This window comes from Oncorhynchus nerka, linkage group LG24 (genome assembly GCF_034236695.1).
Source record: "Oncorhynchus nerka isolate Pitt River linkage group LG24, Oner_Uvic_2.0, whole genome shotgun sequence".
Lineage (NCBI taxonomy): Eukaryota > Metazoa > Chordata > Actinopteri > Salmoniformes > Salmonidae > Oncorhynchus > Oncorhynchus nerka.
In genome coordinates this window covers 98,857,720-98,880,208 of record NC_088419.1, presented here as the reverse complement: position 1 = coordinate 98,880,208, position 22,489 = coordinate 98,857,720, and the positions used below count along the sequence as shown (strand labels likewise).

At 46.5% G+C, this 22,489-nt stretch overlaps 1 protein-coding gene across 1 annotated transcript in view; it reads left to right on the top strand.

Annotated features, from left to right (window-relative positions):
• Positions 1 to 624: 624 nt before the first annotated feature.
• oca2 (oculocutaneous albinism II) overlaps positions 625 to 22,489 on the top strand; it is a 178,599-nt gene continuing 156,734 nt past the window's right edge. Inside the window, exons 1-2 of the mRNA XM_065008535.1 lie at positions 625 to 632; positions 745 to 883. Of these exons, the coding sequence (XP_064864607.1) occupies positions 625 to 632; positions 745 to 883 (147 nt within the window). The remainder of the gene's footprint in view (positions 633 to 744; positions 884 to 22,489) is intronic.

The following is a 22,489-nucleotide window of genomic DNA, read 5'->3' as shown; positions in this document are numbered from 1 at the left end:
ACGGTACAGAGTCAATGTGGAGGCTATATACAGGGTATTACGGTACAGGGTCAATGTGGAGGCTATATACAGGGTATTACGGTACAGGGTCAATGTGGAGGCTATATACAGGGTGTTACGGTACAGAGTCAATGTGGAGGCTATATACAGGGTGTTACGGTACAGGGTCAATGTGGAGGCTATATACAGGGTGTTACGGTACAGGGTCAATGTGGAGGCTATATACAGGGTGTTACGGTACAGAGTCAATGTGGAGGCTATATACAGGGTATTACGGTACAGAGTCAATGTGGAGGCTATATACAGGGTATTACGGTACAGGGTCAATGTGGAGGCTATATACAGGGTATTACGGTACAGGGTCAGTGTGTAGGGGTACAGGTTAGTTAAGGTAATTTGTAGTTGTAGGTAGGGGTGAAGTGACTATGCATAGATAATAAACAGCGAGTAGCAGCAGTGTACAAAAGGAGGGGGGGGGTTCTATGTAAATAGTCCGGGGGCGATTTTATTAATTGTTCAGAAATAAACAAGTTAATGTTAGTAAACATTACACTCACAAAAGTTTTAATAGAATATAGACAATTCAAATGTTATATATTATTGATTATGTACAGTGTTGTAACAATGGCCAAGTAGTACGAAGTGGAAAATGAATGGGTTGTAAATATAGACTGTAATTACAATGTTTTGTGCTATCTAAATTATTTCCCGCCCCGCCCTTTCTTTCCCCCCTGGTTCCTGTAGGTTATGTGAGGTCCTCAACCTTGACCCCAGACACGTCCTGATAGCTGAGGTGATCTTCACCAACATCGGAGGAGCAGCAACAGCAGTCGGGGATCCCCCCAACGTTATCATCGTCTCTAACCAGGACCTCCGGAAGAGTGTAAGGACTCTGTTATCACGTCTTAGAATACATCTCTAATGGCACCCTATTCCCTATATAGAGCACCAGGGCCTGCACCCTATTCCCTATATAGAGCACCAGGGCCTGCACCCTATTCCCTATATAGAGCACTACTATTGACCAGGGCCTGCACCCTATTCCCTATATAGAGCACTACTGTTGACCAGGGCCTGCACCCTATTCCCTAGCACTACTTGACCAGGGCCTGCACCCTATTCCCTATATAGAGCACTACTGTTGACCAGGGCCTGCACACTATTCCCTATATAGAGCACTACTGTTGACCAGGGCCTGCACCCTATTCCCTATATAGAGCATTACTGTTGACCAGGGCCTGCACCCTATTCCCTATATAGAGCACTACTGTTGACCAGGGCCTGCACCCTATTCCCTATATAGAGCACTACTGTTGACCAGGGCCTGCACCCTATTCCCTATATAGAGCACTACTGTTGACCAGGGCCTGCACACTATTCCCTATATAGAGCACTACTGTTGACCAGGGCCTGCACCCTATTCCCTATATAGAGCACTACTATTGACCAGGGCTGGTACCCTATTCCCTATATAGAGCACTACTGCTGACCAGGGCCTGCACCCTATTCCCTATATAGAGCACTACTGTTGACCAGGGCCTGCACCCTATTCCCTATATAGAGCACTACTGTTGACCAGGGCCTGCACCCTATTCCCTATATAGAGCATTACTGTTGACCAGGGCCTGCACCCTATTCCCTATATAGAGCACTACTGTTGACCAGGGCTGGTACCCTATTCCCTATATAGAGCACTACTGTTGACCAGGGCCTGCACCCTATTCCCTATCTAGAGCACTACTGTTGACCAGGGCCTGCACCCTATTCCCTATATAGAGCACTACTGTTGACCAGGGCCTGCACCCTATTCCCTATATAGAGCACTACTGTTGACCAGGGCCTGCACCCTATTCCCTATATAGAGCACTACTATTGACCAGGGCTGCCCTATTGACCAGGGCCTGCACCCTATTCCCTATATAGAGCACTACTGTTGACCAGGGCCTGCACCCTATTCCCTATATAGAGCACTACTGTTGACCAGGGCCTGCACCCTATTCCCTATATAGAGCACTACTGTTGACCAGGGCCTGCACCCTATTCCCTATATAGAGCACTACTGTTGACCAGGGCCTGCACCCTATTCCCTATATAGAGCACTACTGTTGACCAGGGCCTGCACCCTATTCCCTATATAGAGCACTACTGTTGACCAGGGCCTGCACCCTATTCCCTATATAGAGCACTACTGTTGACCAGGGCCTGACCCTATTCCCTATATAGGCACTACTGCCAGGGCCTGCCCTATTCCCTATATACTGTTGACCAGGGCACTACTATATGACCAGGGCCTGCACCCTATTCCCTATATAGAGCACTACTGTTGACCAGGGCCTGCACCCTATTCCCTATATAGAGCACTACTATTGACCAGGGCCTGCACCCTATTCCCTATATAGAGCACTACTGTTGACCAGGGCCTGCACCCTATTCCCTATATAGAGCACTACTATTGACCAGGGCCTGCACCCTATTCCCTATATAGAGCACTACTGTTGACCAGGGCCTGCACCCTATTCCCTATATAGACCAGGGCACTACTGTTGACCAGGGCCTGCACCCTATTCCCTATATAGAGCACTACTGTTGACCAGGGCCTGCCCCCCTATATAGAACACTACTTCCCCTGCAACCTATTCCCTATATAGAGCACTACTGTTGACCAGGGCCTGCCCCTATTCCCTATAGAGCACTACTATTGACCAGGGCCTGCACCCTATTCCCTATATAGAACACTACTGTTGACCAGGGCCTGCACCCTATTCCCTATATAGAGCACTACTGCTGACCAGGGCCTGCACCCTATTCCCTATATAGAACACTACTGTTGACCAGGGCCTGCACCCTATTCCCTATATAGAACACTACTGCTGACCAGGGCCTGCACCCTATTCCCTATATAGAGCACTACTGTTGACCAGGGCCTGCACCCTATTCCCTATATAGAGCACTACTATTGACCAGGGCCTGCACCCTATTCCCTATATAGAACACTACTGTTGACCAGGGCCTGCACCCTATTCCCTATATAGAGCACTACTGCTGACCAGGGCCTGCACCCTATTCCCTATATAGAACACTACTGTTGACCAGGGCCTGCACCCTATTCCCTATATAGAGCACTACTGCTGACCAGGGCCTGCACCCTATTCCCTATATAGAGCACTACTGTTGACCAGGGCCTGCACCCTATTCCCTATCTAGAGCACTACTGCTGACCAGGGCCTGCACCCTATTCCCTATCTAGAGCACTACTATTGACCAGGTCCTGCACCCTATTCCCTATATAGAGCACTACTGTTGACCAGGGCCTGCACCCTATTCCCTATATAGAGCACCAGGGCCTGCACCCTATTCCCTATATAGAGCACTACTATTGACCAGGGCCTGCACCCTATTCCCTATATAGAGCACTACTATTGACCAGGGCCTGCACCCTATTCCCTATATAGAGCACTACTGTTGACCAGGGCCTGCACCCTATTCCCTATATAGAGCACTACTATTGACCAGGGCCTGCTCCCTATTCCCTATATAGAGCACCAGGGCCTGCACCCTATTCCCTATATAGAGCACTACTGTTGACCAGGGCCTGCACCCTATTCCCTATATAGAGCACTACTATTGACCAGGGCCTGCACCCTATTCCCTATATAGAGCACTACTATTGACCAGGGCCTGCACCCTATTCCCTATATAGAGCACTACTGCTGACCAGGGCCTGCACCCTATTCCCTATCTAGAGCACTACTATTGACCAGGGCCTGCTCCCTATTCCCTATATAGAGCACCAGGGCCTGCACCCTATTCCCTATCTAGAGCACTACTATTGACCAGGGCCTGCACCCTATTCCCTATCTAGAGCACTACTATTGACCAGGGCCTGCTCCCTATTCCCTATATAGAGCACCAGGGCCTGCACCCTATTCCCTATCTAGAGCACTACTATTGACCAGGGCCTGCACCCTATTCCCTATCTAGAGCACTACTATTGACCAGGGCCTGCACCCTATTCCCTATCTAGAGCACTACTATTGACCAGGGCCTGCACCCTATTCCCTATCTAGAGCACTACTATTGACCAGGGCCTGCACCCTATTCCCTATCTAGAGCACTACTATTGACCAGGGCCTGCACCCTATTCCCTATCTAGAGCACTACTATTGACCAGGGCCTGCACCCTATTCCCTATCTAGAGCACTACTATTGACCAGGGCCTGCACCCTATTCCCTATCTAGAGCACTACTGTTGACCAGGGCCTGCTCCCTATTCCCTATATAGAGCACTACTGCTGACCAGGGCCTGCTCCCTATTCCCTATATAGAGCACTACTGTTGACCAGGGCCTGCACCCTATTCCCTATATAGAGCACTACTGTTGACCAGGGCCTGCTCCCTATTCCCTATATAGAGCACCAGGGCCTGCACCCTATTCCCTATATAGAGCACTACTGTTGACCAGGGCCTGCACCCTATTCCCTATATAGAGCACTACTATTGACCAGGGCCTGCACCCTATTCCCTATATAGAGCACTACTGCTGACCAGGGCCTGCTCCCTATTCCCTATATAGAGCACCAGGGCCTGCACCCTATTCCCTATATAGAGCACTACTGTTGACCAGGGCCTGCACCCTATTCCCTATATAGAGCACTACTGCTGACCAGGGCCTGCACCCTATTCCCTATATAGAACACTACTGCTGACCAGGGCCTGCACCCTATTCCCTATATAGAGCACTACTGCTGACCAGGGCCTGCTCCCTATTCCCTATATAGAGCACCAGGGCCTGCACCCTATTCCCTATATAGAGCACTACTATTGACCAGGGCCTGCACCCTATTCCCTATATAGAGCACTACTGCTGACCAGGGCCTGCTCCCTATTCCCTATATAGAGCACCAGGGCCTGCACCCTATTCCCTATATAGAGCACTACTGTTGACCAGGGCCTGCACCCTATTCCCTATATAGAGCACTACTGCTGACCAGGGCCTGCACCCTATTCCCTATATAGAGCACTACTGCTGACCAGGGCCTGCACCCTATTCCCTATATAGAGCACTACTGCTGACCAGGGCCTGCACCCTATTCCCTATATAGAGCACTACTGTTGACCAGGGCCTTCCCTATTCCCTATAGAGCACTACTGCTGACCAGGGCCTGCACCCTATTCCCTATATAGAGCACTACTGCTGACCAGGGCCTGCACCCTATTCCCTATATAGAGCACTACTGCTGACCAGGGCCTGCACCCTATTCCCTATATAGAGCACTACTGCTGACCAGGGCCTGCACCCTATTCCCTATATAGAGCACTACTGCTGACCAGGGCCTGCACCCTATTCCCTATATAGAGCACTACTGCTGACCAGGGCCTGCACCCTATTCCCTATATAGAGCACTACTGCTGACCAGGGCCTGCACCCTATTCCCTATATAGAGCACTACTGCTGACCAGGGCCTGCACCCTATTCCCTATATAGAGCACTACTGCTGACCAGGGCCTGCACCCTATTCCCTATATAGAACACTACTGCTGACCAGGGCCTGCACCCTATTCCCTATATTGACTATTTTTTTATTTACCAAGGTCTGTAGATATACTGATTCTGATATAGGGAATATCTGGGACACAGACTTACTGTGAACTTAACTCGAGGTTTAAATCAGGTCACTGCGTCGGGCCTTGAACTGGTAAGGATACAATAATAACACAGACTGGTTGTGAACTACAAGACACCTGGTGAAGGGGACGTTATTTAACCAGGCAAGTCAGTTAAGAACAAATTCTTATTTACAATGACGGCCAAGAAACAGTCGCTTAACTGCCTTGTTCAGGGGCAGAACGACAGATTTTTTACCTTGTCAGATCGGGGATTCGATCCAGCAACCTTTCGGTTACTAGTCCAACGCTCTAACCACTAGGCTGCCTGCCGCCTCTACACTCTAACCACTAGGCTACCTGCCGCCTCTACACTCTAACCACTAGGCTGCCCTGCCGCCTCTACACTCTAACCACTAGGCTACCTGCCTCCTCTACATTCTAACAACTAGGCTACCTGCCGCCTCTACACTCTAACCACTAGGCTACCTGCCTCCTCTACACTCTAACCACTAGGCTACCTGCCGCCTCTACACTCTAACCACTAGGCTACCTGCCGCCTCTATACTCTAACCACTAGGCTGCCCTGCCGCCTCTACACTCTAACCACTAGGCTACCTGCCTCCTCTACATTCTAACAACTAGGCTACCTGCCGCCTCTACACTCTAACCACTAGGCTACCTGCCTCCTCTACACTCTAACCACTAGGCTACCTGCCGCCTCTACACTCTAACCACTAGGCTACCTGCCGCCTCTACACTCTAACCACTAGGCTGCCCTGCCGCCTCTACACTCTAACCACTAGGCTACCTGCCTCCTCTACATTCTAACAACTAGGCTACCTGCCGCCTCTACACTCTAACCACTAGGCTACCTGCCTCCTCTACACTCTAACCACTAGGCTACCTGCCGCCTCTACACTCTAACCACTAGGCTACCTGCCGCCTCTACACTCTAACCACTAGGCTACCTGCCGCCTCTACACTCTAACCACTAGGCTACCTGCCGCCTCTACACTCTAACCACTAGGCTACCTGCCGCCTCTACACTCTAACCACTAGGCTACCCTGCCACCTCTACACTCTAACCACTAGGCTACCCTGCCACCTCTACACTCTAACCACTAGGCTACCTGCCGCCTCTACACTCTAACCACTAGGCTACCTGCCGCCTCTACACTCTAACCATTAGGCTGCCCTGCCGCCTCTACACTCTAACTACTAGGCTGCCCTGCCGCCCAGCATTATAAGGCTGTGTTGAGACATTGACTCATCAATGACCCAAGCCCAGCTCAGACTTTCAGCACGGTTATATAGGGAAGCACGTTCAGCAAGCACTTACACAAATGACTAATGATTGGCTGAGAGAAATTGATGATAAAAAGATTGTGGGAGCTGTTTTGTTAGACTTCAGTGCGGCGTTTGACATTATCGATCGTAGTCTGATGCTGGAAAAACATACAGTACCAGTCAAAGTTTGGACACCTACTCATTCAAGGGTTTTTCTTTATTTTTACTATTTTCTACATTGTAGAATAATAGTGAAGACATCAAAACTATGAAATAACACATATGGTATCCTGTAGTAACCAAAAAAGTGTTAAGTAAATCAAAATATATTTAATATTTGAGATTCTTCAAAGTAGCCAATCTTTGTCTTGATGACAGCTTTGCACATTCTTGGCATTCTCTCAACCAGCTTCATGATGTAGTCACCTGGAATGAAGATTCTCAAATATGAGATATATTTTGTTTTGTTTAACACTTCTTTGGTTACTACATGATTCCATATGTGTTATTTCATAGTTTTGATGTCTTCACTGTGATTCTACAATGTAGAAAATAGTAAAAAATTAAGAAAAACCCTTGAATGACTAGGTGTGTCCAAACATTTGACTGGTACTCTAGATATGTGAAACCAGGTAACAAGACAGGATGCACCTGAGCTCCAATTCGAGTTTCATAGCAAATGGTCTGAATACTTATGTTAACAAGGTATTTCAGTTTTTTATTTTTAATACATTTGCAAACATTTATATAAACCTGTTTTCGCTTTGTCAGTATGGGGGATTGTGTGTAGATTGCTTTTAATTACTATTATTTTATTTAGAATAAGGCTGTAACGTATCAAAATGTGGGAAAAGTTAAGGGGTCTGAATACTTTCCGAAGGCACTGTATGTGTGCCAGTATGTGTCAGTGTGTGCCAGTGTGTGCCAGTGTGTGCCAGTGTGTGCCAGTGTGTGCCAGTGTGTGCCTGTGTGTGCCAGTGTGTGCCAGTGTGTGCCAGTATGTGTCAGTGTGTGCCAGTGTGTGCCAGTGTGTGCCACTGTGTGCCCGTGTGTGCCAGTGTGTGCCAGTGTGTGCCAGTGTGTGCCAGTGTGTGCCATGTGTGCCAGTGTGTGACAGTGTGTGCCAGTGTGTGCCAGTGTGTGCCCGTGTGTGCCCGTGTGTACGTGCATGCTTGAGTGTGTGTGTACACTACAGGTGGCATCCACAGATTTTCCTGGTAATTGGGAGTCATCTCCTGTAGCCGGTAACCCGTGGTGACAGCCCTGGCATTAGTAGCTGCTGGACCACCATTAGGCTACCAGACACCCTGTAAACCATTCAGAGTGGCTCACTCCCCAGGCTCTACCTGGCCTGTAACCAATCACAGCATATCACACCTTAGGCTGCTGAATGTAGACAGACAAACAGCACCTTGATGTTTTAAGACAGCCACAGACACCTAGGGTGCATCCCAAATGGCCACCTATTCTCTATACTGTGCACTTGTACATTTTTAGTTGGCTGACTTGTTTAGCAGCGTCTTGCTGACTGTAAAGTGGGGCATGAACAAATGATGAGGGAATGAGATCTCCTAATTTACAAGGTGTTATCTGCATTACCCCAAAAAATGCACACACACACACACACACACACACACACACACACACACACACACACACACACACACACACACACACACACACACACACAAAAAACATGTGTTTTAGGATACCACACTATTTATAAAAGGAGGCAGTGGTTGAGTCTCAAATGGAACCCTATTCCCATATCCCCTATATAGAGATCATACCCCTTATATAGAGCCCATATCCCCTATATAGAGATCATACCCCCTATATAGAGCCCTATATAGAGATCATACCCCCTATATAGAGACCATACCCCCTATATAGAGATCATATCCCCTATATAGAGATCATATCCCCTATATAGAGCCCATACCCCCTATATAGAGACCATACCCCTTATATAGAGACCATATCCCTTATATAGAGCCCTTATACAGAGCCCATATCCCTTATATAGAGCCCATAGCCCCTATATAGAACCCATAGCCCCTATATAGAGACCATATCCCTTATATAGAGCCCATATCCCCTATATAGAGACCATATCCCTTATATAGAGCCCATAGCCCCTATATAGAGCCCATATCCCCTATATAGAGCCCATATCCCCTATATAGAGCCCATAGCCCCTATATAGATACCATATCCCCTACATAGAGACCATATCCCTTATATAGAGCTCATATCCCCTATATAGAGCCCATAGCCCCTATATAGAGACCATATCCCCTATATAGAGCCCATATCCCCTATATAGAGCCCATATCCATAATACAGAGACCATATGCCCTATATAGAGACCATATCCCCTATATAGAGCCCATAGCCCCTATATAGAGACCATATCCCTTATATAGAGACCATATCCCTTATATAGAGCCCATAGCCCCTATATAGAGCCCATAGCCCCTATATAGAGACCATATCCCTTATATAGAGACCATATCCCTTATATAGAGCCCATAGCCCCTATATAGAGCCCATAGCTCCTATATAGAGCCCATATCCCTTATATAGAGCCCATAGCCCCTATATAGAGCCCATATCCCTTATACAGAGCCCATATCCCTTATATAGAGCCCATAGCCCCTATATAGAGCCCATATCCCTTATATAGAGACCATATCCCTTATATAGAGCCCATATCCCTTATACAGAGCCCATATCCCTTATACAGAGCCCATAGCCCCTATATAGAGCCCATAGCCCCTATATAGAGACCATATCCCTTATATAGAGCCCATATGCCCTATATAGAGACCATATCCCCTATATAGAGCCCATATCCCTTATATAGAGCCCATAGCCCCTATATAGAGCCCATATCCCTTATACAGAGCCCATATCCCTTATATAGAGCCCATAGCCCTATATAGAGCCCATATCCCTTATATAGAGACCATATCCCTTATATAGAGCCCATATCCCTTATACAGAGCCCATATCCCTTATACAGAGCCCATAGCCCCTATATAGACCCCCATATCCCCTATATAGAGACCATATCCCCTATATAGAGCCCATAGCCCCTATATAGAGACCATATCCCTTATATATATCCCCTATATAGAGATATCCATATCCATATCCCTATATAGAGCCTATATCCCCTATAGAGACCATATATAGACCCATATCCCCTATATATATCCTATATAGAGCCCATAGCCCCTATATAGAGACCATATCCCCTATATAGAGCCCATATCCCCTATATAGAGACCATATCCCTTATATAGAGCCCATAGCCCCTATATAGAGACCATATCCCTTATATAGAGCCCATATCCCCTATATAGAACCCATATCCCCTATATAGAGCCCATATCCCCTATATAGAGGCCATATCCCTTATACAGAGACCATATGCCCTATATAGAGACCATATCCCCTATACAGAGCCTATATCCCCTATATAGAGACCATATCCCCTATACAGAGACCATATCCCTTATATAGAGCCCATAGCCCCTATATAGATACCATATCCCCTACATAGAGACCATATCCCTTATATAGAGCTCATATCCCCTATATAGAGCCCATAGCCCCTATATAGAGACCATATCCCCTATATAGAGCCCATATCCCCTATATAGAGCCCATATCCATAATACAGAGACCATATGCCCTATATAGAGACCATATCCCCTATATAGAGCCCATAGCCCCTATATAGAGACCATATCCCTTATATAGAGACCATATCCCTTATATAGAGCCCATAGCCCCTATATAGAGCCCATAGCCCCTATATAGAGACCATATCCCTTATATAGAGACCATATCCCTTATATAGAGCCCATAGCCCCTATATAGAGCCCATAGCTCCTATATAGAGCCCATATCCCTTATATAGAGCCCATAGCCCCTATATAGAGCCCATATCCCTTATACAGAGCCCATATCCCTTATATAGAGCCCATAGCCCCTATATAGAGCCCATATCCCTTATATAGAGACCATATCCCTTATATAGAGCCCATATCCCTTATACAGAGCCCATATCCCTTATACAGAGCCCATAGCCCCTATATAGAGCCCATAGCCCCTATATAGAGACCATATCCCTTATATAGAGCCCATATGCCCTATATAGAGACCATATCCCCTATATAGAGCCCATATCCCTTATATAGAGCCCATAGCCCCTATATAGAGCCCATATCCCTTATACAGAGCCCATATCCCTTATATAGAGCCCATAGCCCCTATATAGAGCCCATATCCCTTATATAGAGACCATATCCCTTATATAGAGCCCATATTCCTTATACAGAGCCCATATCCCTTATACAGAGCCCATAGCCCCTATATAGACCCCCATATCCCCTATATAGAGACCATATCCCCTATATAGAGCCCATAGCCCCTATATAGAGACCATATCCCTTATATAGAGACCATATCCCCTATATAGAGCCTATATCCCCTATATATAGACCATATCCCTTATATAGAGCCCATAGCCCCTATATAGAGACCATATCCCCTATATAGAGCCCATATCCCCTATATAGAGACCATATCCCCTATATAGAGCCCATAGCCCCTATATAGAGACCATATCCCTTATATAGAGCCCATATCCCCTATATAGAGACCATATCCCTTATATAGAGCCCATAGCCCCTATATAGAGACCATATCCCTTATATAGAGCCCATATCCCCTATATAGAACCCATATCCCCTATATAGAGCCCATATCCCCTATATAGAGGCCATATCCCTTATACAGAGACCATATGCCCTATATAGAGACCATATCCCCTATACAGAGCCTATATCCCCTATATAGAGACCATATCCCCTATACAGAGACCATATCCCTTATATAGAGACCATATCCCCTATACAGAGACCATATCCCTTATACATAGCCCATATCCCTTATATAGAGCCCATAGCCCCTATATAAAGCCCATATCCCTTATATAGAGCCCATATCCCTTATATAGAGCCCATAGCCCGTATATAGAGCCCTTATCCCTTATATAGAGCCCATAGCCCCTATATAGAGCCCATATCCCCTATATAGAGCCCATATCCCTTATATAGAGCCCATATCCCTTATACAGAGCCCATATCCCTTATATAGAGCCCATAGCCCCTATTTAGAGCCCATATCCCTTATATAGAGCCCATAGCCCCTATATAGAGCCCATAGCCCTTATACAGAGCCCATATCCCTTATATAGAGACCATATCCCTTATATAGAGCCCATATCCCTTATACAGAGCCCATATCCCTTATATAGAGCCCATATCCCTTATACAGAGCCCATATCCCTTATATAGAGACCATATCCCTTATATAGAGCCCATATCCCTTATACAGAGCCCATATCCCTTATATAGAGCCCATAGCCCCTATATAGAGCCCATATCCCCTATATAGAGACCATATCCCTTATATAGAGACCATATCCCTTATATAGAGCCCATAGCCCCTATATAGAGCCCATATCCCCTATATAGAGCCCATAGCCCCTATATAGAGACCATATCCCCTATATAGAGACCATATCCCTTATATAGAGCTCATATCCCTATATAGAGCCCATAGCCCCTATATAGAGACCATATCCCTTATATAGAGCTCATATCCCCTATATAGAGCCCATAGCCCCTATATAGAGACCATATCCCTTATATAGAGCCCATATCCCCTATATAGAGCCCATATCCCTTATATAGAGCCCATGTCCCCTATATAGAGCCCATAGCCCCTATATAGAGCCCATAGCCCCTATATAGAGACCATATCCCCTATATAGAGCCCATATCCCCTATATAGAGCCCATAGCCCCTATATAGAGACCATATCCCTTATACAGAGCCCATATCCCCTATATAGAGCCCATATCCCCTATATAGAGGCCATATCCCTTATACAGAGACCATATGCCCTATATAGAGACCATATCCCCTATACAGAGCCCATATCCCCTATATAGAGACCATATCCCCTATACAGAGACCATATCCCTTATATAGAGACCATATCCCCTATACAGAGACCATATCCCTTATACATAGCCCATATCCCTTATATAGAGCCCATAGCCCCTATATAAAGCCCATATCCCTTATATAGAGCCCATATCCCTTATATAGAGCCCATAGCACGTATATAGAGCCCTTATCCCTTATATAGAGCCCATAGCCCCTATATAGAGCCCATATCCCCTATATAGAGCCCATATCCCTTATATAGAGCCCATATCCCTTATACAGAGCCCATATCCCTTATATAGAGCCCATAGCCCCTATTTAGAGCCCATATCCCTTATATAGAGCCCATAGCCCCTATATAGAGCCCATAGCCCTTATACAGAGCCCATATCCCTTATATAGAGACCATATCCCTTATATAGAGCCCATATCCCTTATACAGAGCCCATATCCCTTATATAGAGCCCATATCCCTTATACAGAGCCCATATCCCTTATATAGAGACCATATCCCTTATATAGAGCCCATATCCCTTATACAGAGCCCATATCCCTTATATAGAGCCCATAGCCCCTATATAGAGCCCATAGCCCCTATTTAGAGACCATATCCCTTATATAGAGCCCATATCCCCTATATAGAGACCATATCCCTTATATAGAGACCATATCCCTTATATAGAGCCCATAGCCCCTATATAGAGACCATATCCCCTATATAGAGACCATATCCCTTATATAGAGCTCATATCCCCTATATAGAGCCCATAGCCCCTATATAGAGACCATATCCCTTATATAGAGCTCATATCCCCTATATAGAGCCCATAGCCCCTATATAGAGACCATATCCCTTATATAGAGCCCATATCCCCTATATAGAGCCCATATCCCTTATATAGAGCCCATATCCCCTATATAGAGCCCATAGCCCCTATATAGAGCCCATAGCCCCTATATAGAGACCATATCCCCTATATAGAGCCCATATCCCCTATATAGAGCCCATAGCCCCTATATAGAGACCATATCCCCTATATAGAGACCATATCCCTTATATAGAGCTCATATCCCCTATATAGAGCCCATAGCCCCTATATAGAGACCATATCCCTTATATAGAGCTCATATCCCCTATATAGAGCCCATAGCCCCTATATAGAGACCATATCCCTTATATAGAGCCCATATCCCCTATATAGAGCCCATATCCCTTATATAGAGCCCATGTCCCCTATATAGAGCCCATAGCCCCTATATAGAGCCCATAGCCCCTATATAGAGACCATATCCCCTATATAGAGCCCATATCCCCTATATAGAGCCCATAGCCCCTATATAGAGACCATATCCCTTATACAGAGCCCATATCCCCTATATAGAGCCCATATCCCCTATATAGAGGCCATATCCCTTATACAGAGACCATATGCCCTATATAGAGACCATATCCCCTATACAGAGCCCATATCCCCTATATAGAGACCATATCCCCTATACAGAGACCATATCCCTTATATAGAGACCATATCCCCTATACAGAGACCATATCCCTTATACATAGCCCATATCCCTTATATAGAGCCCATAGCCCCTATATAAAGCCCATATCCCTATATAGAGCCCATATCCCTTATATAGAGCCCATAGCACGTATATAGAGCCCTTATCCCTTATATAGAGCCCATAGCCCCTATATAGAGCCCATATCCCCTATATAGAGCCCATATCCCTTATATAGAGCCCATATCCCTTATACAGAGCCCATATCCCTTATATAGAGCCCATAGCCCCTATTTAGAGCCCATATCCCTTATATAGAGCCCATAGCCCCTATATAGAGCCCATAGCCCTTATACAGAGCCCATATCCCTTATATAGAGACCATATCCCTTATATAGAGCCCATATCCCTTATACAGAGCCCATATCCCTTATATAGAGCCCATATCCCTTATACAGAGCCCATATCCCTTATATAGAGACCATATCCCTTATATAGAGCCCATATCCCTTATACAGAGCCCATATCCCTTATATAGAGCCCATAGCCCCTATATAGAGCCCATAGCCCCTATTTAGAGACCATATCCCTTATATAGAGCCCATATCCCCTATATAGAGACCATATCCCTTATATAGAGACCATATCCCTTATATAGAGCCCATAGCCCCTATATAGAGCCCATATCCCCTATATAGAGCCCATAACCCCTATATAGAGACCATATCCCCTATATAGAGACCATATCCCTTATATAGAGCTCATATCCCCTATATAGAGCCCATAGCCCCTATATAGAGACCATATCCCTTATATAGAGCTCATATCCCCTATATAGAGCCCATAGCCCCTATATAGAGACCATATCCCTTATATAGAGCCCATATCCCCTATATAGAGCCCATATCCCTTATATAGAGCCCATATCCCCTATATAGAGCCCATAGCCCCTATATAGAGCCCATAGCCCCTATATAGAGACCATATCCCCTATATAGAGCCCATATCCCCTATATAGAGCCCATAGCCCCTATATAGAGACCATATCCCTTATACAGAGCCCATATCCCCTATATAGAGCCCATAGCCCCTATATAGAGCCCATATCCCTTATATAGAGCCCATAGCCCCTATTTAGAGACCATATCCCTTATATAGAGCCCATATCCCCTATATAGAGACCATATCCCTTATATAGAGACCATATCCCTTATATAGAGCCCATATCCCTTATACAGAGCCCATATCCCTTATATAGAGACCATATCCCTTATATAGAGCCCATAGCCCCTATATAGAGACCATATCCCCTATATAGAGCCCATAGCCCCTATATAGAGCCCATAGCCCCTATATAGAGACCATATCCCCTATATAGAGCCCATAGCCCCTATATAGAGACCATATCCCTTATACAGAGCCCATATCCCCTATATAGAGCCCATAGCCCCTATATAGAGCCCAACCCGGTAGACTAGAACAGGTTCTCATTTACAACTGCGGCCTGGCCAAGATGAAGCAAAGCAGTTCGACACATCCAACAACACAGTTACACATGGAATAAACAAAACATAGTCAATAATACAGTAGAAAAAGTATATATACAGTGTGTGCAAATGAGGGACGATACTTGCCTACCGGGTTAAATAAAGGTGAAATAAAAAATAAAAATAGAGACCATATCCTCTATATAGAGTCCATATCCCCTATATAGAGCCCATACCCCCTATAAAGAGCCCATACACCCTATATAGAGCCCATATCTCCTACATAGAGCCCATATCTCCTACATAGAGCCTACATCCCCTACATAGAGCCTATATCCCCTATACATATACAGAGCCCATATCCCTTATATAGAGCCATTTGGGACGCATGACCTCATAGTAACCAAGCAGGGTGGTGGAGGCAAGGCAAGACTGTTGTCAGAGTGTAGCAAACTCTGCAGACCTGGGATGGTTGAATCCCCCATATACAGTACATTCGGAATGTATTCAGACCCCTGGACCTTTTCCACATTTTATTATGTTACAGCCTTATTCTAAAATGGATTTTTTTAAATTAAGTAATCAACCTACATACAATACACCAAAATGATGTGCGAAAACAGGCTGTTAGAAATGTTTGCAAATGTATTGAAAGTAAAAAACAGAAATAACTTATTCAGACCCTTTTGCTATGAGACTCAAAATTGAGCTCAGGTGCATCCTGTTCCCATTGATCGTCCTTGAGATTTTTCTACAACTTGATTTAATTAATTGGACATGATTTTGAAAGGCACCCACCTGTCTATATAAGGTCCCACAGTTGACCGTGCATATCAGAGCAAAAACCAAGCCATGAGGTTGAAGGAATTGTCCGTAGAGCGAGACAGTATTGTGTCGAGGCACACATCTGGGAAGGGTACCAGAAAATGTCTGCAGCATTGAAGGTCCCCAAGAACACAGTGGCCTCCATCATTCTTAAATGGAAGAAGATTGGAGCCACTAAGACCTAGATCTGTCCGCGGGGCCAAACTGAGCAATCGGGGGGGAAGGGCCTTGGTCAGGGAGGTGACCAAGAACCCGATGGCCACTCTGATAGAGCTCCAGAAGGACAACCATCTCTGCAGCACTCCACCAATCAGGCTTTTATGACAGAGTGGCCAGATGAAACCAGTCCTCAGTAAAAGGCAAATTACAGCCTGCTTGGAGTTTGCCAAAAGGCACCTAAAGGAATCTCAGCCCTTGGTAAACAAGATTTTCTGGTTTGAAGAAATCCAGATTTGAACTATTTGGCCTGAATGCCAGGCTTCATGTCTGGAGGAAACCTGGCACCATCCCTACGGTGAAGCATGATGGTGGCAACATCATTCTGTGGGGATGTTTTCAGCGACAGGGACTGAGAGACTAGTCAGGATCGAAGGAAAGATGAACAGAGTAAAGTACCTAGAGATCCTTGATGAAAACCTGTTCCAGAGTGCTCAGGACCTCAGACTGGGGCAAAGTTTCACCTTCCAACAAGACATCGAACCTAAGCACACAGCCAAGACAATGCAGGAGTGGCTTTGGGACAAGTCTCTGAATGTCCTTGAGTTGCCCAGACAGAACCCGGACTTGAACCATATCGAACTTCTCTGGAGAGACCTGAAAATAGCGGTGCAGCGATGCTCCCCATCCAACCTGACAGATTTTGGGAGGATCTGCAGAGGAGATTGGGAGAACCTCCCCAAATACAGCTTGTAGCGTCATACCCAGGAAGACTCAAGGCTGTAATCGCTGCCAAAGGTGCTTCAACAAAGTACTGAGTAAAGGGTCTGAATACTTCAAGTTGAAGTCGAAAGTTTACATACACCTTAGCCAAATATATTTAACCTCCATTTTTCACAATTCCTGACATTTAATCCTAGTAAAAATTCCCTGTCTTAGGTCAGTTAGGATCACCACTTTATTTTAAGAATGTGAAATGGCAAAATAATAGTAGAGAAAATTATTGATTTCAGCTTTTATTTCTTTCATCACATTCGCAGTGGGTCAGAAGTTTACAGTGCCTTGCGAAAGTATTCGGCCCCCTTGAACTTTGCGACCTTTTGCCACATTTCAGGCTTCAAACATAAAGATATAAAACTGTATTTTTTTTGTGAAGAATCAACAACAAGTGGGACACAATCATGAAGTGGAACGACATTTATTGGATATTTCAAACTTTTTTAACAAATAAAAAACTGAAAAATTGGGCGTGCAAAATCATTCAGCCCCCTTAAGTTAATACTTTGTAGCGCCACCTTTTGCTGCGATTACAGCTGTAAGTCGCTTACATTTACATTTACATTTAAGTCATTTAGCAGACGCTCTTATCCAGAGCGACTTACAAATTGGTGCTTTCACCTTATGACATCCAGTGGAACAGCCACTTTACAATAGTGCATCTAGGTCTTTTAAGGGGGGGGAGGGTGAGAAGGATTACTTTATCCTATCCTAGGTATTCCTTAAAGAGGTGGGGTTTCAGGTGTCTCCGGAAGGTGGTGATTGACTCCGCTGTCCTGGCGTCGTGAGGGAGTTTGTTCCACCATTGGGGGGCCAGAGCAGCGAACAGTTTTGACTGGGCTGAGCGGGAACTGTACTTCCTCAGTGGTAGGGAGGCGAGCAGGCCAGAGGTGGATGAACGCAGTGCCCTTGTTTGGGTGTAGGGCCTGATCAGAGCCTGGAGGTACTGAGGTGCCGTTCCCCTCACAGCTCCGTAGGCAAGCACCATGGTCTTGTAGCGGATGCGAGCTTCAACTGGAAGCCAGTGGAGAGAGCGGAGGAGCGGGGTGACGTGAGAGAACTTGGGAAGGTTGAACACCAGACGGGCTGCGGCGTTCTGGATGAGTTGTAGGGGTTTAATGGCACAGGCAGGGAGCCCAGCCAACAGCGAGTTGCAGTAATCCAGACGGGAGATGACAAGTGCCTGGATTAGGACCTGCGCCGCTTCCTGTGTGAGGCAGGGTCGTACTCTGCGGATGTTGTAGAGCATGAACCTACAGGAACGGGCCACCGCCTTGATGTTATTTGAGAACGACAGGGTGTTGTCCAGGATCACGCCAAGGTTCTTAGCGCTCTGGGACGAGGACACAATGGAGTTGTCAACCGTGATGGCGAGATCATGGAACGGGCAGTCCTTCCCAGGGAGGAAGAGCAGCTCCGTCTTGCCGAGGTTCAGCTTGAGGTGATGATCCGTCATCCACACTGATATGTCTGCCAGACATGCAGAGATGCGATTCGCCACCTGGTCGTCAGAAGGGGAAAGGAGAAGATTAATTGTGTGTCGTCTGCATAGCAATGATAGGAGAGACCATGTGAGGTTATGACAGAGCCAAGTGACTTGGTGTATAGCGAGAATAGGAGAGGGCCTAGAACAGAGCCCTGGGGGACACCAGTGGTGAGAGCACGTGGTGAGGAGACGGATTCTCGCCACGCCACCTGGTAGGAGCGACCTGTCAGGTAGGACGCAATCCAAGCGTGGGCCGCGCCGGAGATGCCCAACTCGGAGAGGGTGGAGAGGAGGATCTGATGGTTCACAGTATCGAAGGCAGCCGATAGGTCTAGAAGGATGAGAGCAGAGGAGAGAGAGTTAGCTTTAGCAGTGCGGAGCGCCTCCGTGATACAGAGAAGAGCAGTCTCAGTTGAATGACTAGTCTTGAAACCTGACTGATTTGGATCAAGAAGGTCATTCTGAGAGAGATAGCGGGAGAGCTGGCCAAGGACGGCACGTTCAAGAGTTTTGGAGAGAAAAGAAAGAAGGGATACTGGTCTGTAGTTGTTGACATCGGAGGGATCGAGTGTAGGTTTTTTCAGAAGGGGTGCAACTCTCGCTCTCTTGAAGACGGGAGGGACGTAGCCAGCGGTCAGGGATGAGTTGATGAGCGAGGTGAGGTAAGGGAGAAGGTCACCGGAGATGGTCTGGAGAAGAGAGGAGGGGATAGGGTCAAGCGGGCAGGTTGTTGGGCGGCCGGCCGTCACAAGACGCGAGATGTCATCTGGAGAGAGAGGGGAGAAAGAGGTCAGAGCACAGGGTAGGGCAGTGTGAGCAGAACCAGCGGTGTCGCAGAACCAGCGGTGTCGTTTGACTTAGCAAACGAGGATCGGATGTCGTCGACCTTCTTTTCAAAATGGTTGACGAAGTCATCTGCAGAGAGGGAGGGGGGGGGGGGAGGAGGATTCAAGAGGGAGGAGAAGGTGGCAAAGAGCTTCCTAGGGTTAGAGGCAGATGCTTGGAATTTAGAGTGGTAGAAAGTGGCTTTAGCAGCAGAGACAGAGGAGGAAAATGTAGAGAGGAGGGAGTGAAAGGATGCCAGGTCCGCAGGGAGGCGAGTTTTCCTCCATTTCCGCTCGGCTGCCCGGAGCCCTGTTCTGTGAGCTCGCAATGAGTCGTCGAGCCACGGAGCGGGAGGGGAGGACCGAGCCGGCCTGGAGGATAGGGGACATAGAGAGTCAAAGGATGCAGAAAGGGAGGAGAGGAGGGTTGAGGAGGCAGAATCAGGAGATCGGTTGGAGAAGGTTTGAGCAGAGGGAAGAGATGATAGGATGGAAGAGGAGAGAGTAGCGGGGGAGAGAGAGCGAAGGTTGGGACGGCGCGATACCATCCGAGTAGGGGCAGTGTGGGAAGTGTTGGATGAGAGCGAGAGGGAAAAGGATACAAGGTAGTGGTCGGAGACTTGGAGGGGAGTTGCAATGAGGTTAGTGGAGGAACAGCATCTAGTAAAGATGAGGTCGAGCGTATTGCCTGCCTTGTGAGTAGGGGGGGAAGGTGAGAGGGTGAGGTCAAAAGAGGAGAGGAGTGGAAAGAAGGAGGCAGAGAGGAATGAGTCAAAGGTAGACGTGGGGAGGTTAAAGTCGCCCAGAACTGTGAGAGGTGAGCCGTCCTCAGGAAAGGAGCTTATCAAGGCATCAAGCTCATTGATGAACTCTCCGAGGGAACCTGGAGGGCGATAAATGATAAGGATGTTAAGCTTGAAAGGGCTGGTAACTGTGACAGCATGGAATTCAAAGGAGGCGATAGACAGATGGGTAAGGGGAGAAAGAGAGAATGACCACTTGGGAGAGATGAGGATCCCGGTGCCACCACCCCGCTGACCAGAAGCTCTCGGGGTGTGCGAGAGCACGTGGGCGGACGAAGAGAGAGCAGTAGGAGTAGCGGTGTTGTCTGTGGTGATCCATGTTTCCGTCAGAGCCAAGAAGTCGCTTGGGGTATGTCTCTATCAGTTTTGCACATCGAGAGACTGACATTTTTTCCCATTCCTCCTTGCAAAACAGCTCGAGCTCAGTGAGGTTGGATGGAGAGCATTTGTGAACAGCAGTTTTCAGTTCTTTCCACAGATTCTCGATTGGATTCAGGTCTGGACTTTGACTTGGCCATTCTAACACGTGGATATGTTTATTTTTGAACCATTCCATTGTAGATTTTGCTTTATGTTTTGGATCATTGTCTTGTTGGAAGACAAATCTCCGTCCCAGTCTCAGGTCTTTTGCAGACTCCATCAGGTTTTCTTCCAGAATAGTCCTGTATTTGGCTCCATCCATCTTCCCATCAATTTTAACCATCTTCCCTGTCCCTGCTGAAGAAAAGCAGGCCCAAACCATGATGCTGCCACCACCATGTTTGACAGTGGGGATGGTGCGTTCAGGGTGATGAGCTGTGTTGCTTTTACGCCAAACATAACATTTTGCATTGTTGCCAAAAAGTTCAATTTTGGTTTCATCTGACCAGAGCACCTTCTTCCACATGTTTGGTGTGTCTCCCAGGTGTCTTGTGGCAAACTTTAAAGGACACTTTTTATGGATATCTTTAAGAAATGGCTTTCTTCTTGCCGCTCTTCCATAAAGGCCAGATTTGTGCAATATACGACTGATTGTTGTCCTATGGACAGAGTCTCCCACCTCAGCTGTAGATCTCTGCAGTTCATCCAGAGTGATCATGGGCTTCTTGGCTGCATCTCTGATCAGTCTTCTCCTTGTATGAGCTGAAAGTTTAGAGGGACGGCCAGGTCTTGGTAGATTTGCAGTGGTCTGATACTCCTTCCATTTCAATATTATCGCTTGCACAGTGCTCCTTGGGATGTTTAAAGCTTGGGAAATCTTTTTGTATCCAAATCCGGCTTTAAACTTCTTCACAACAGTATCTCGGACCTGCCTGGTGTGTTCCTTGTTCTTCATGATGCTCTCTGCGCTTTTAACGGACCTCTGAGGCTATCACAGTGCAGGTGCATTTATACGGAGACTTGATTACACACAGGTGGATTGTATTTATCATCATTAGTCATTTAGGTCAACATTGGATCATTCAGAGATCCTCACTGAACTTCTGGAGAGAGTTTGCTGCACTGAAAGTAAAGGGGCTGAATAATTTTGCACGCCCAATTTTTCAGTTTTTGATTTGTTAAAAAAGTTTGAAATATCCAATAAATGTCGTTCCACTTCATGATTGTGTCCCACTTGTTGTTGATTCTTCAAAAAAAAATACAGTTTTATATCTTTATGTTTGAAGCCTGAAATGTGGCAAAAGTTCGCAAAGTTCAAGGGGGCCGAATACTTTCGCAAGGCACTGTA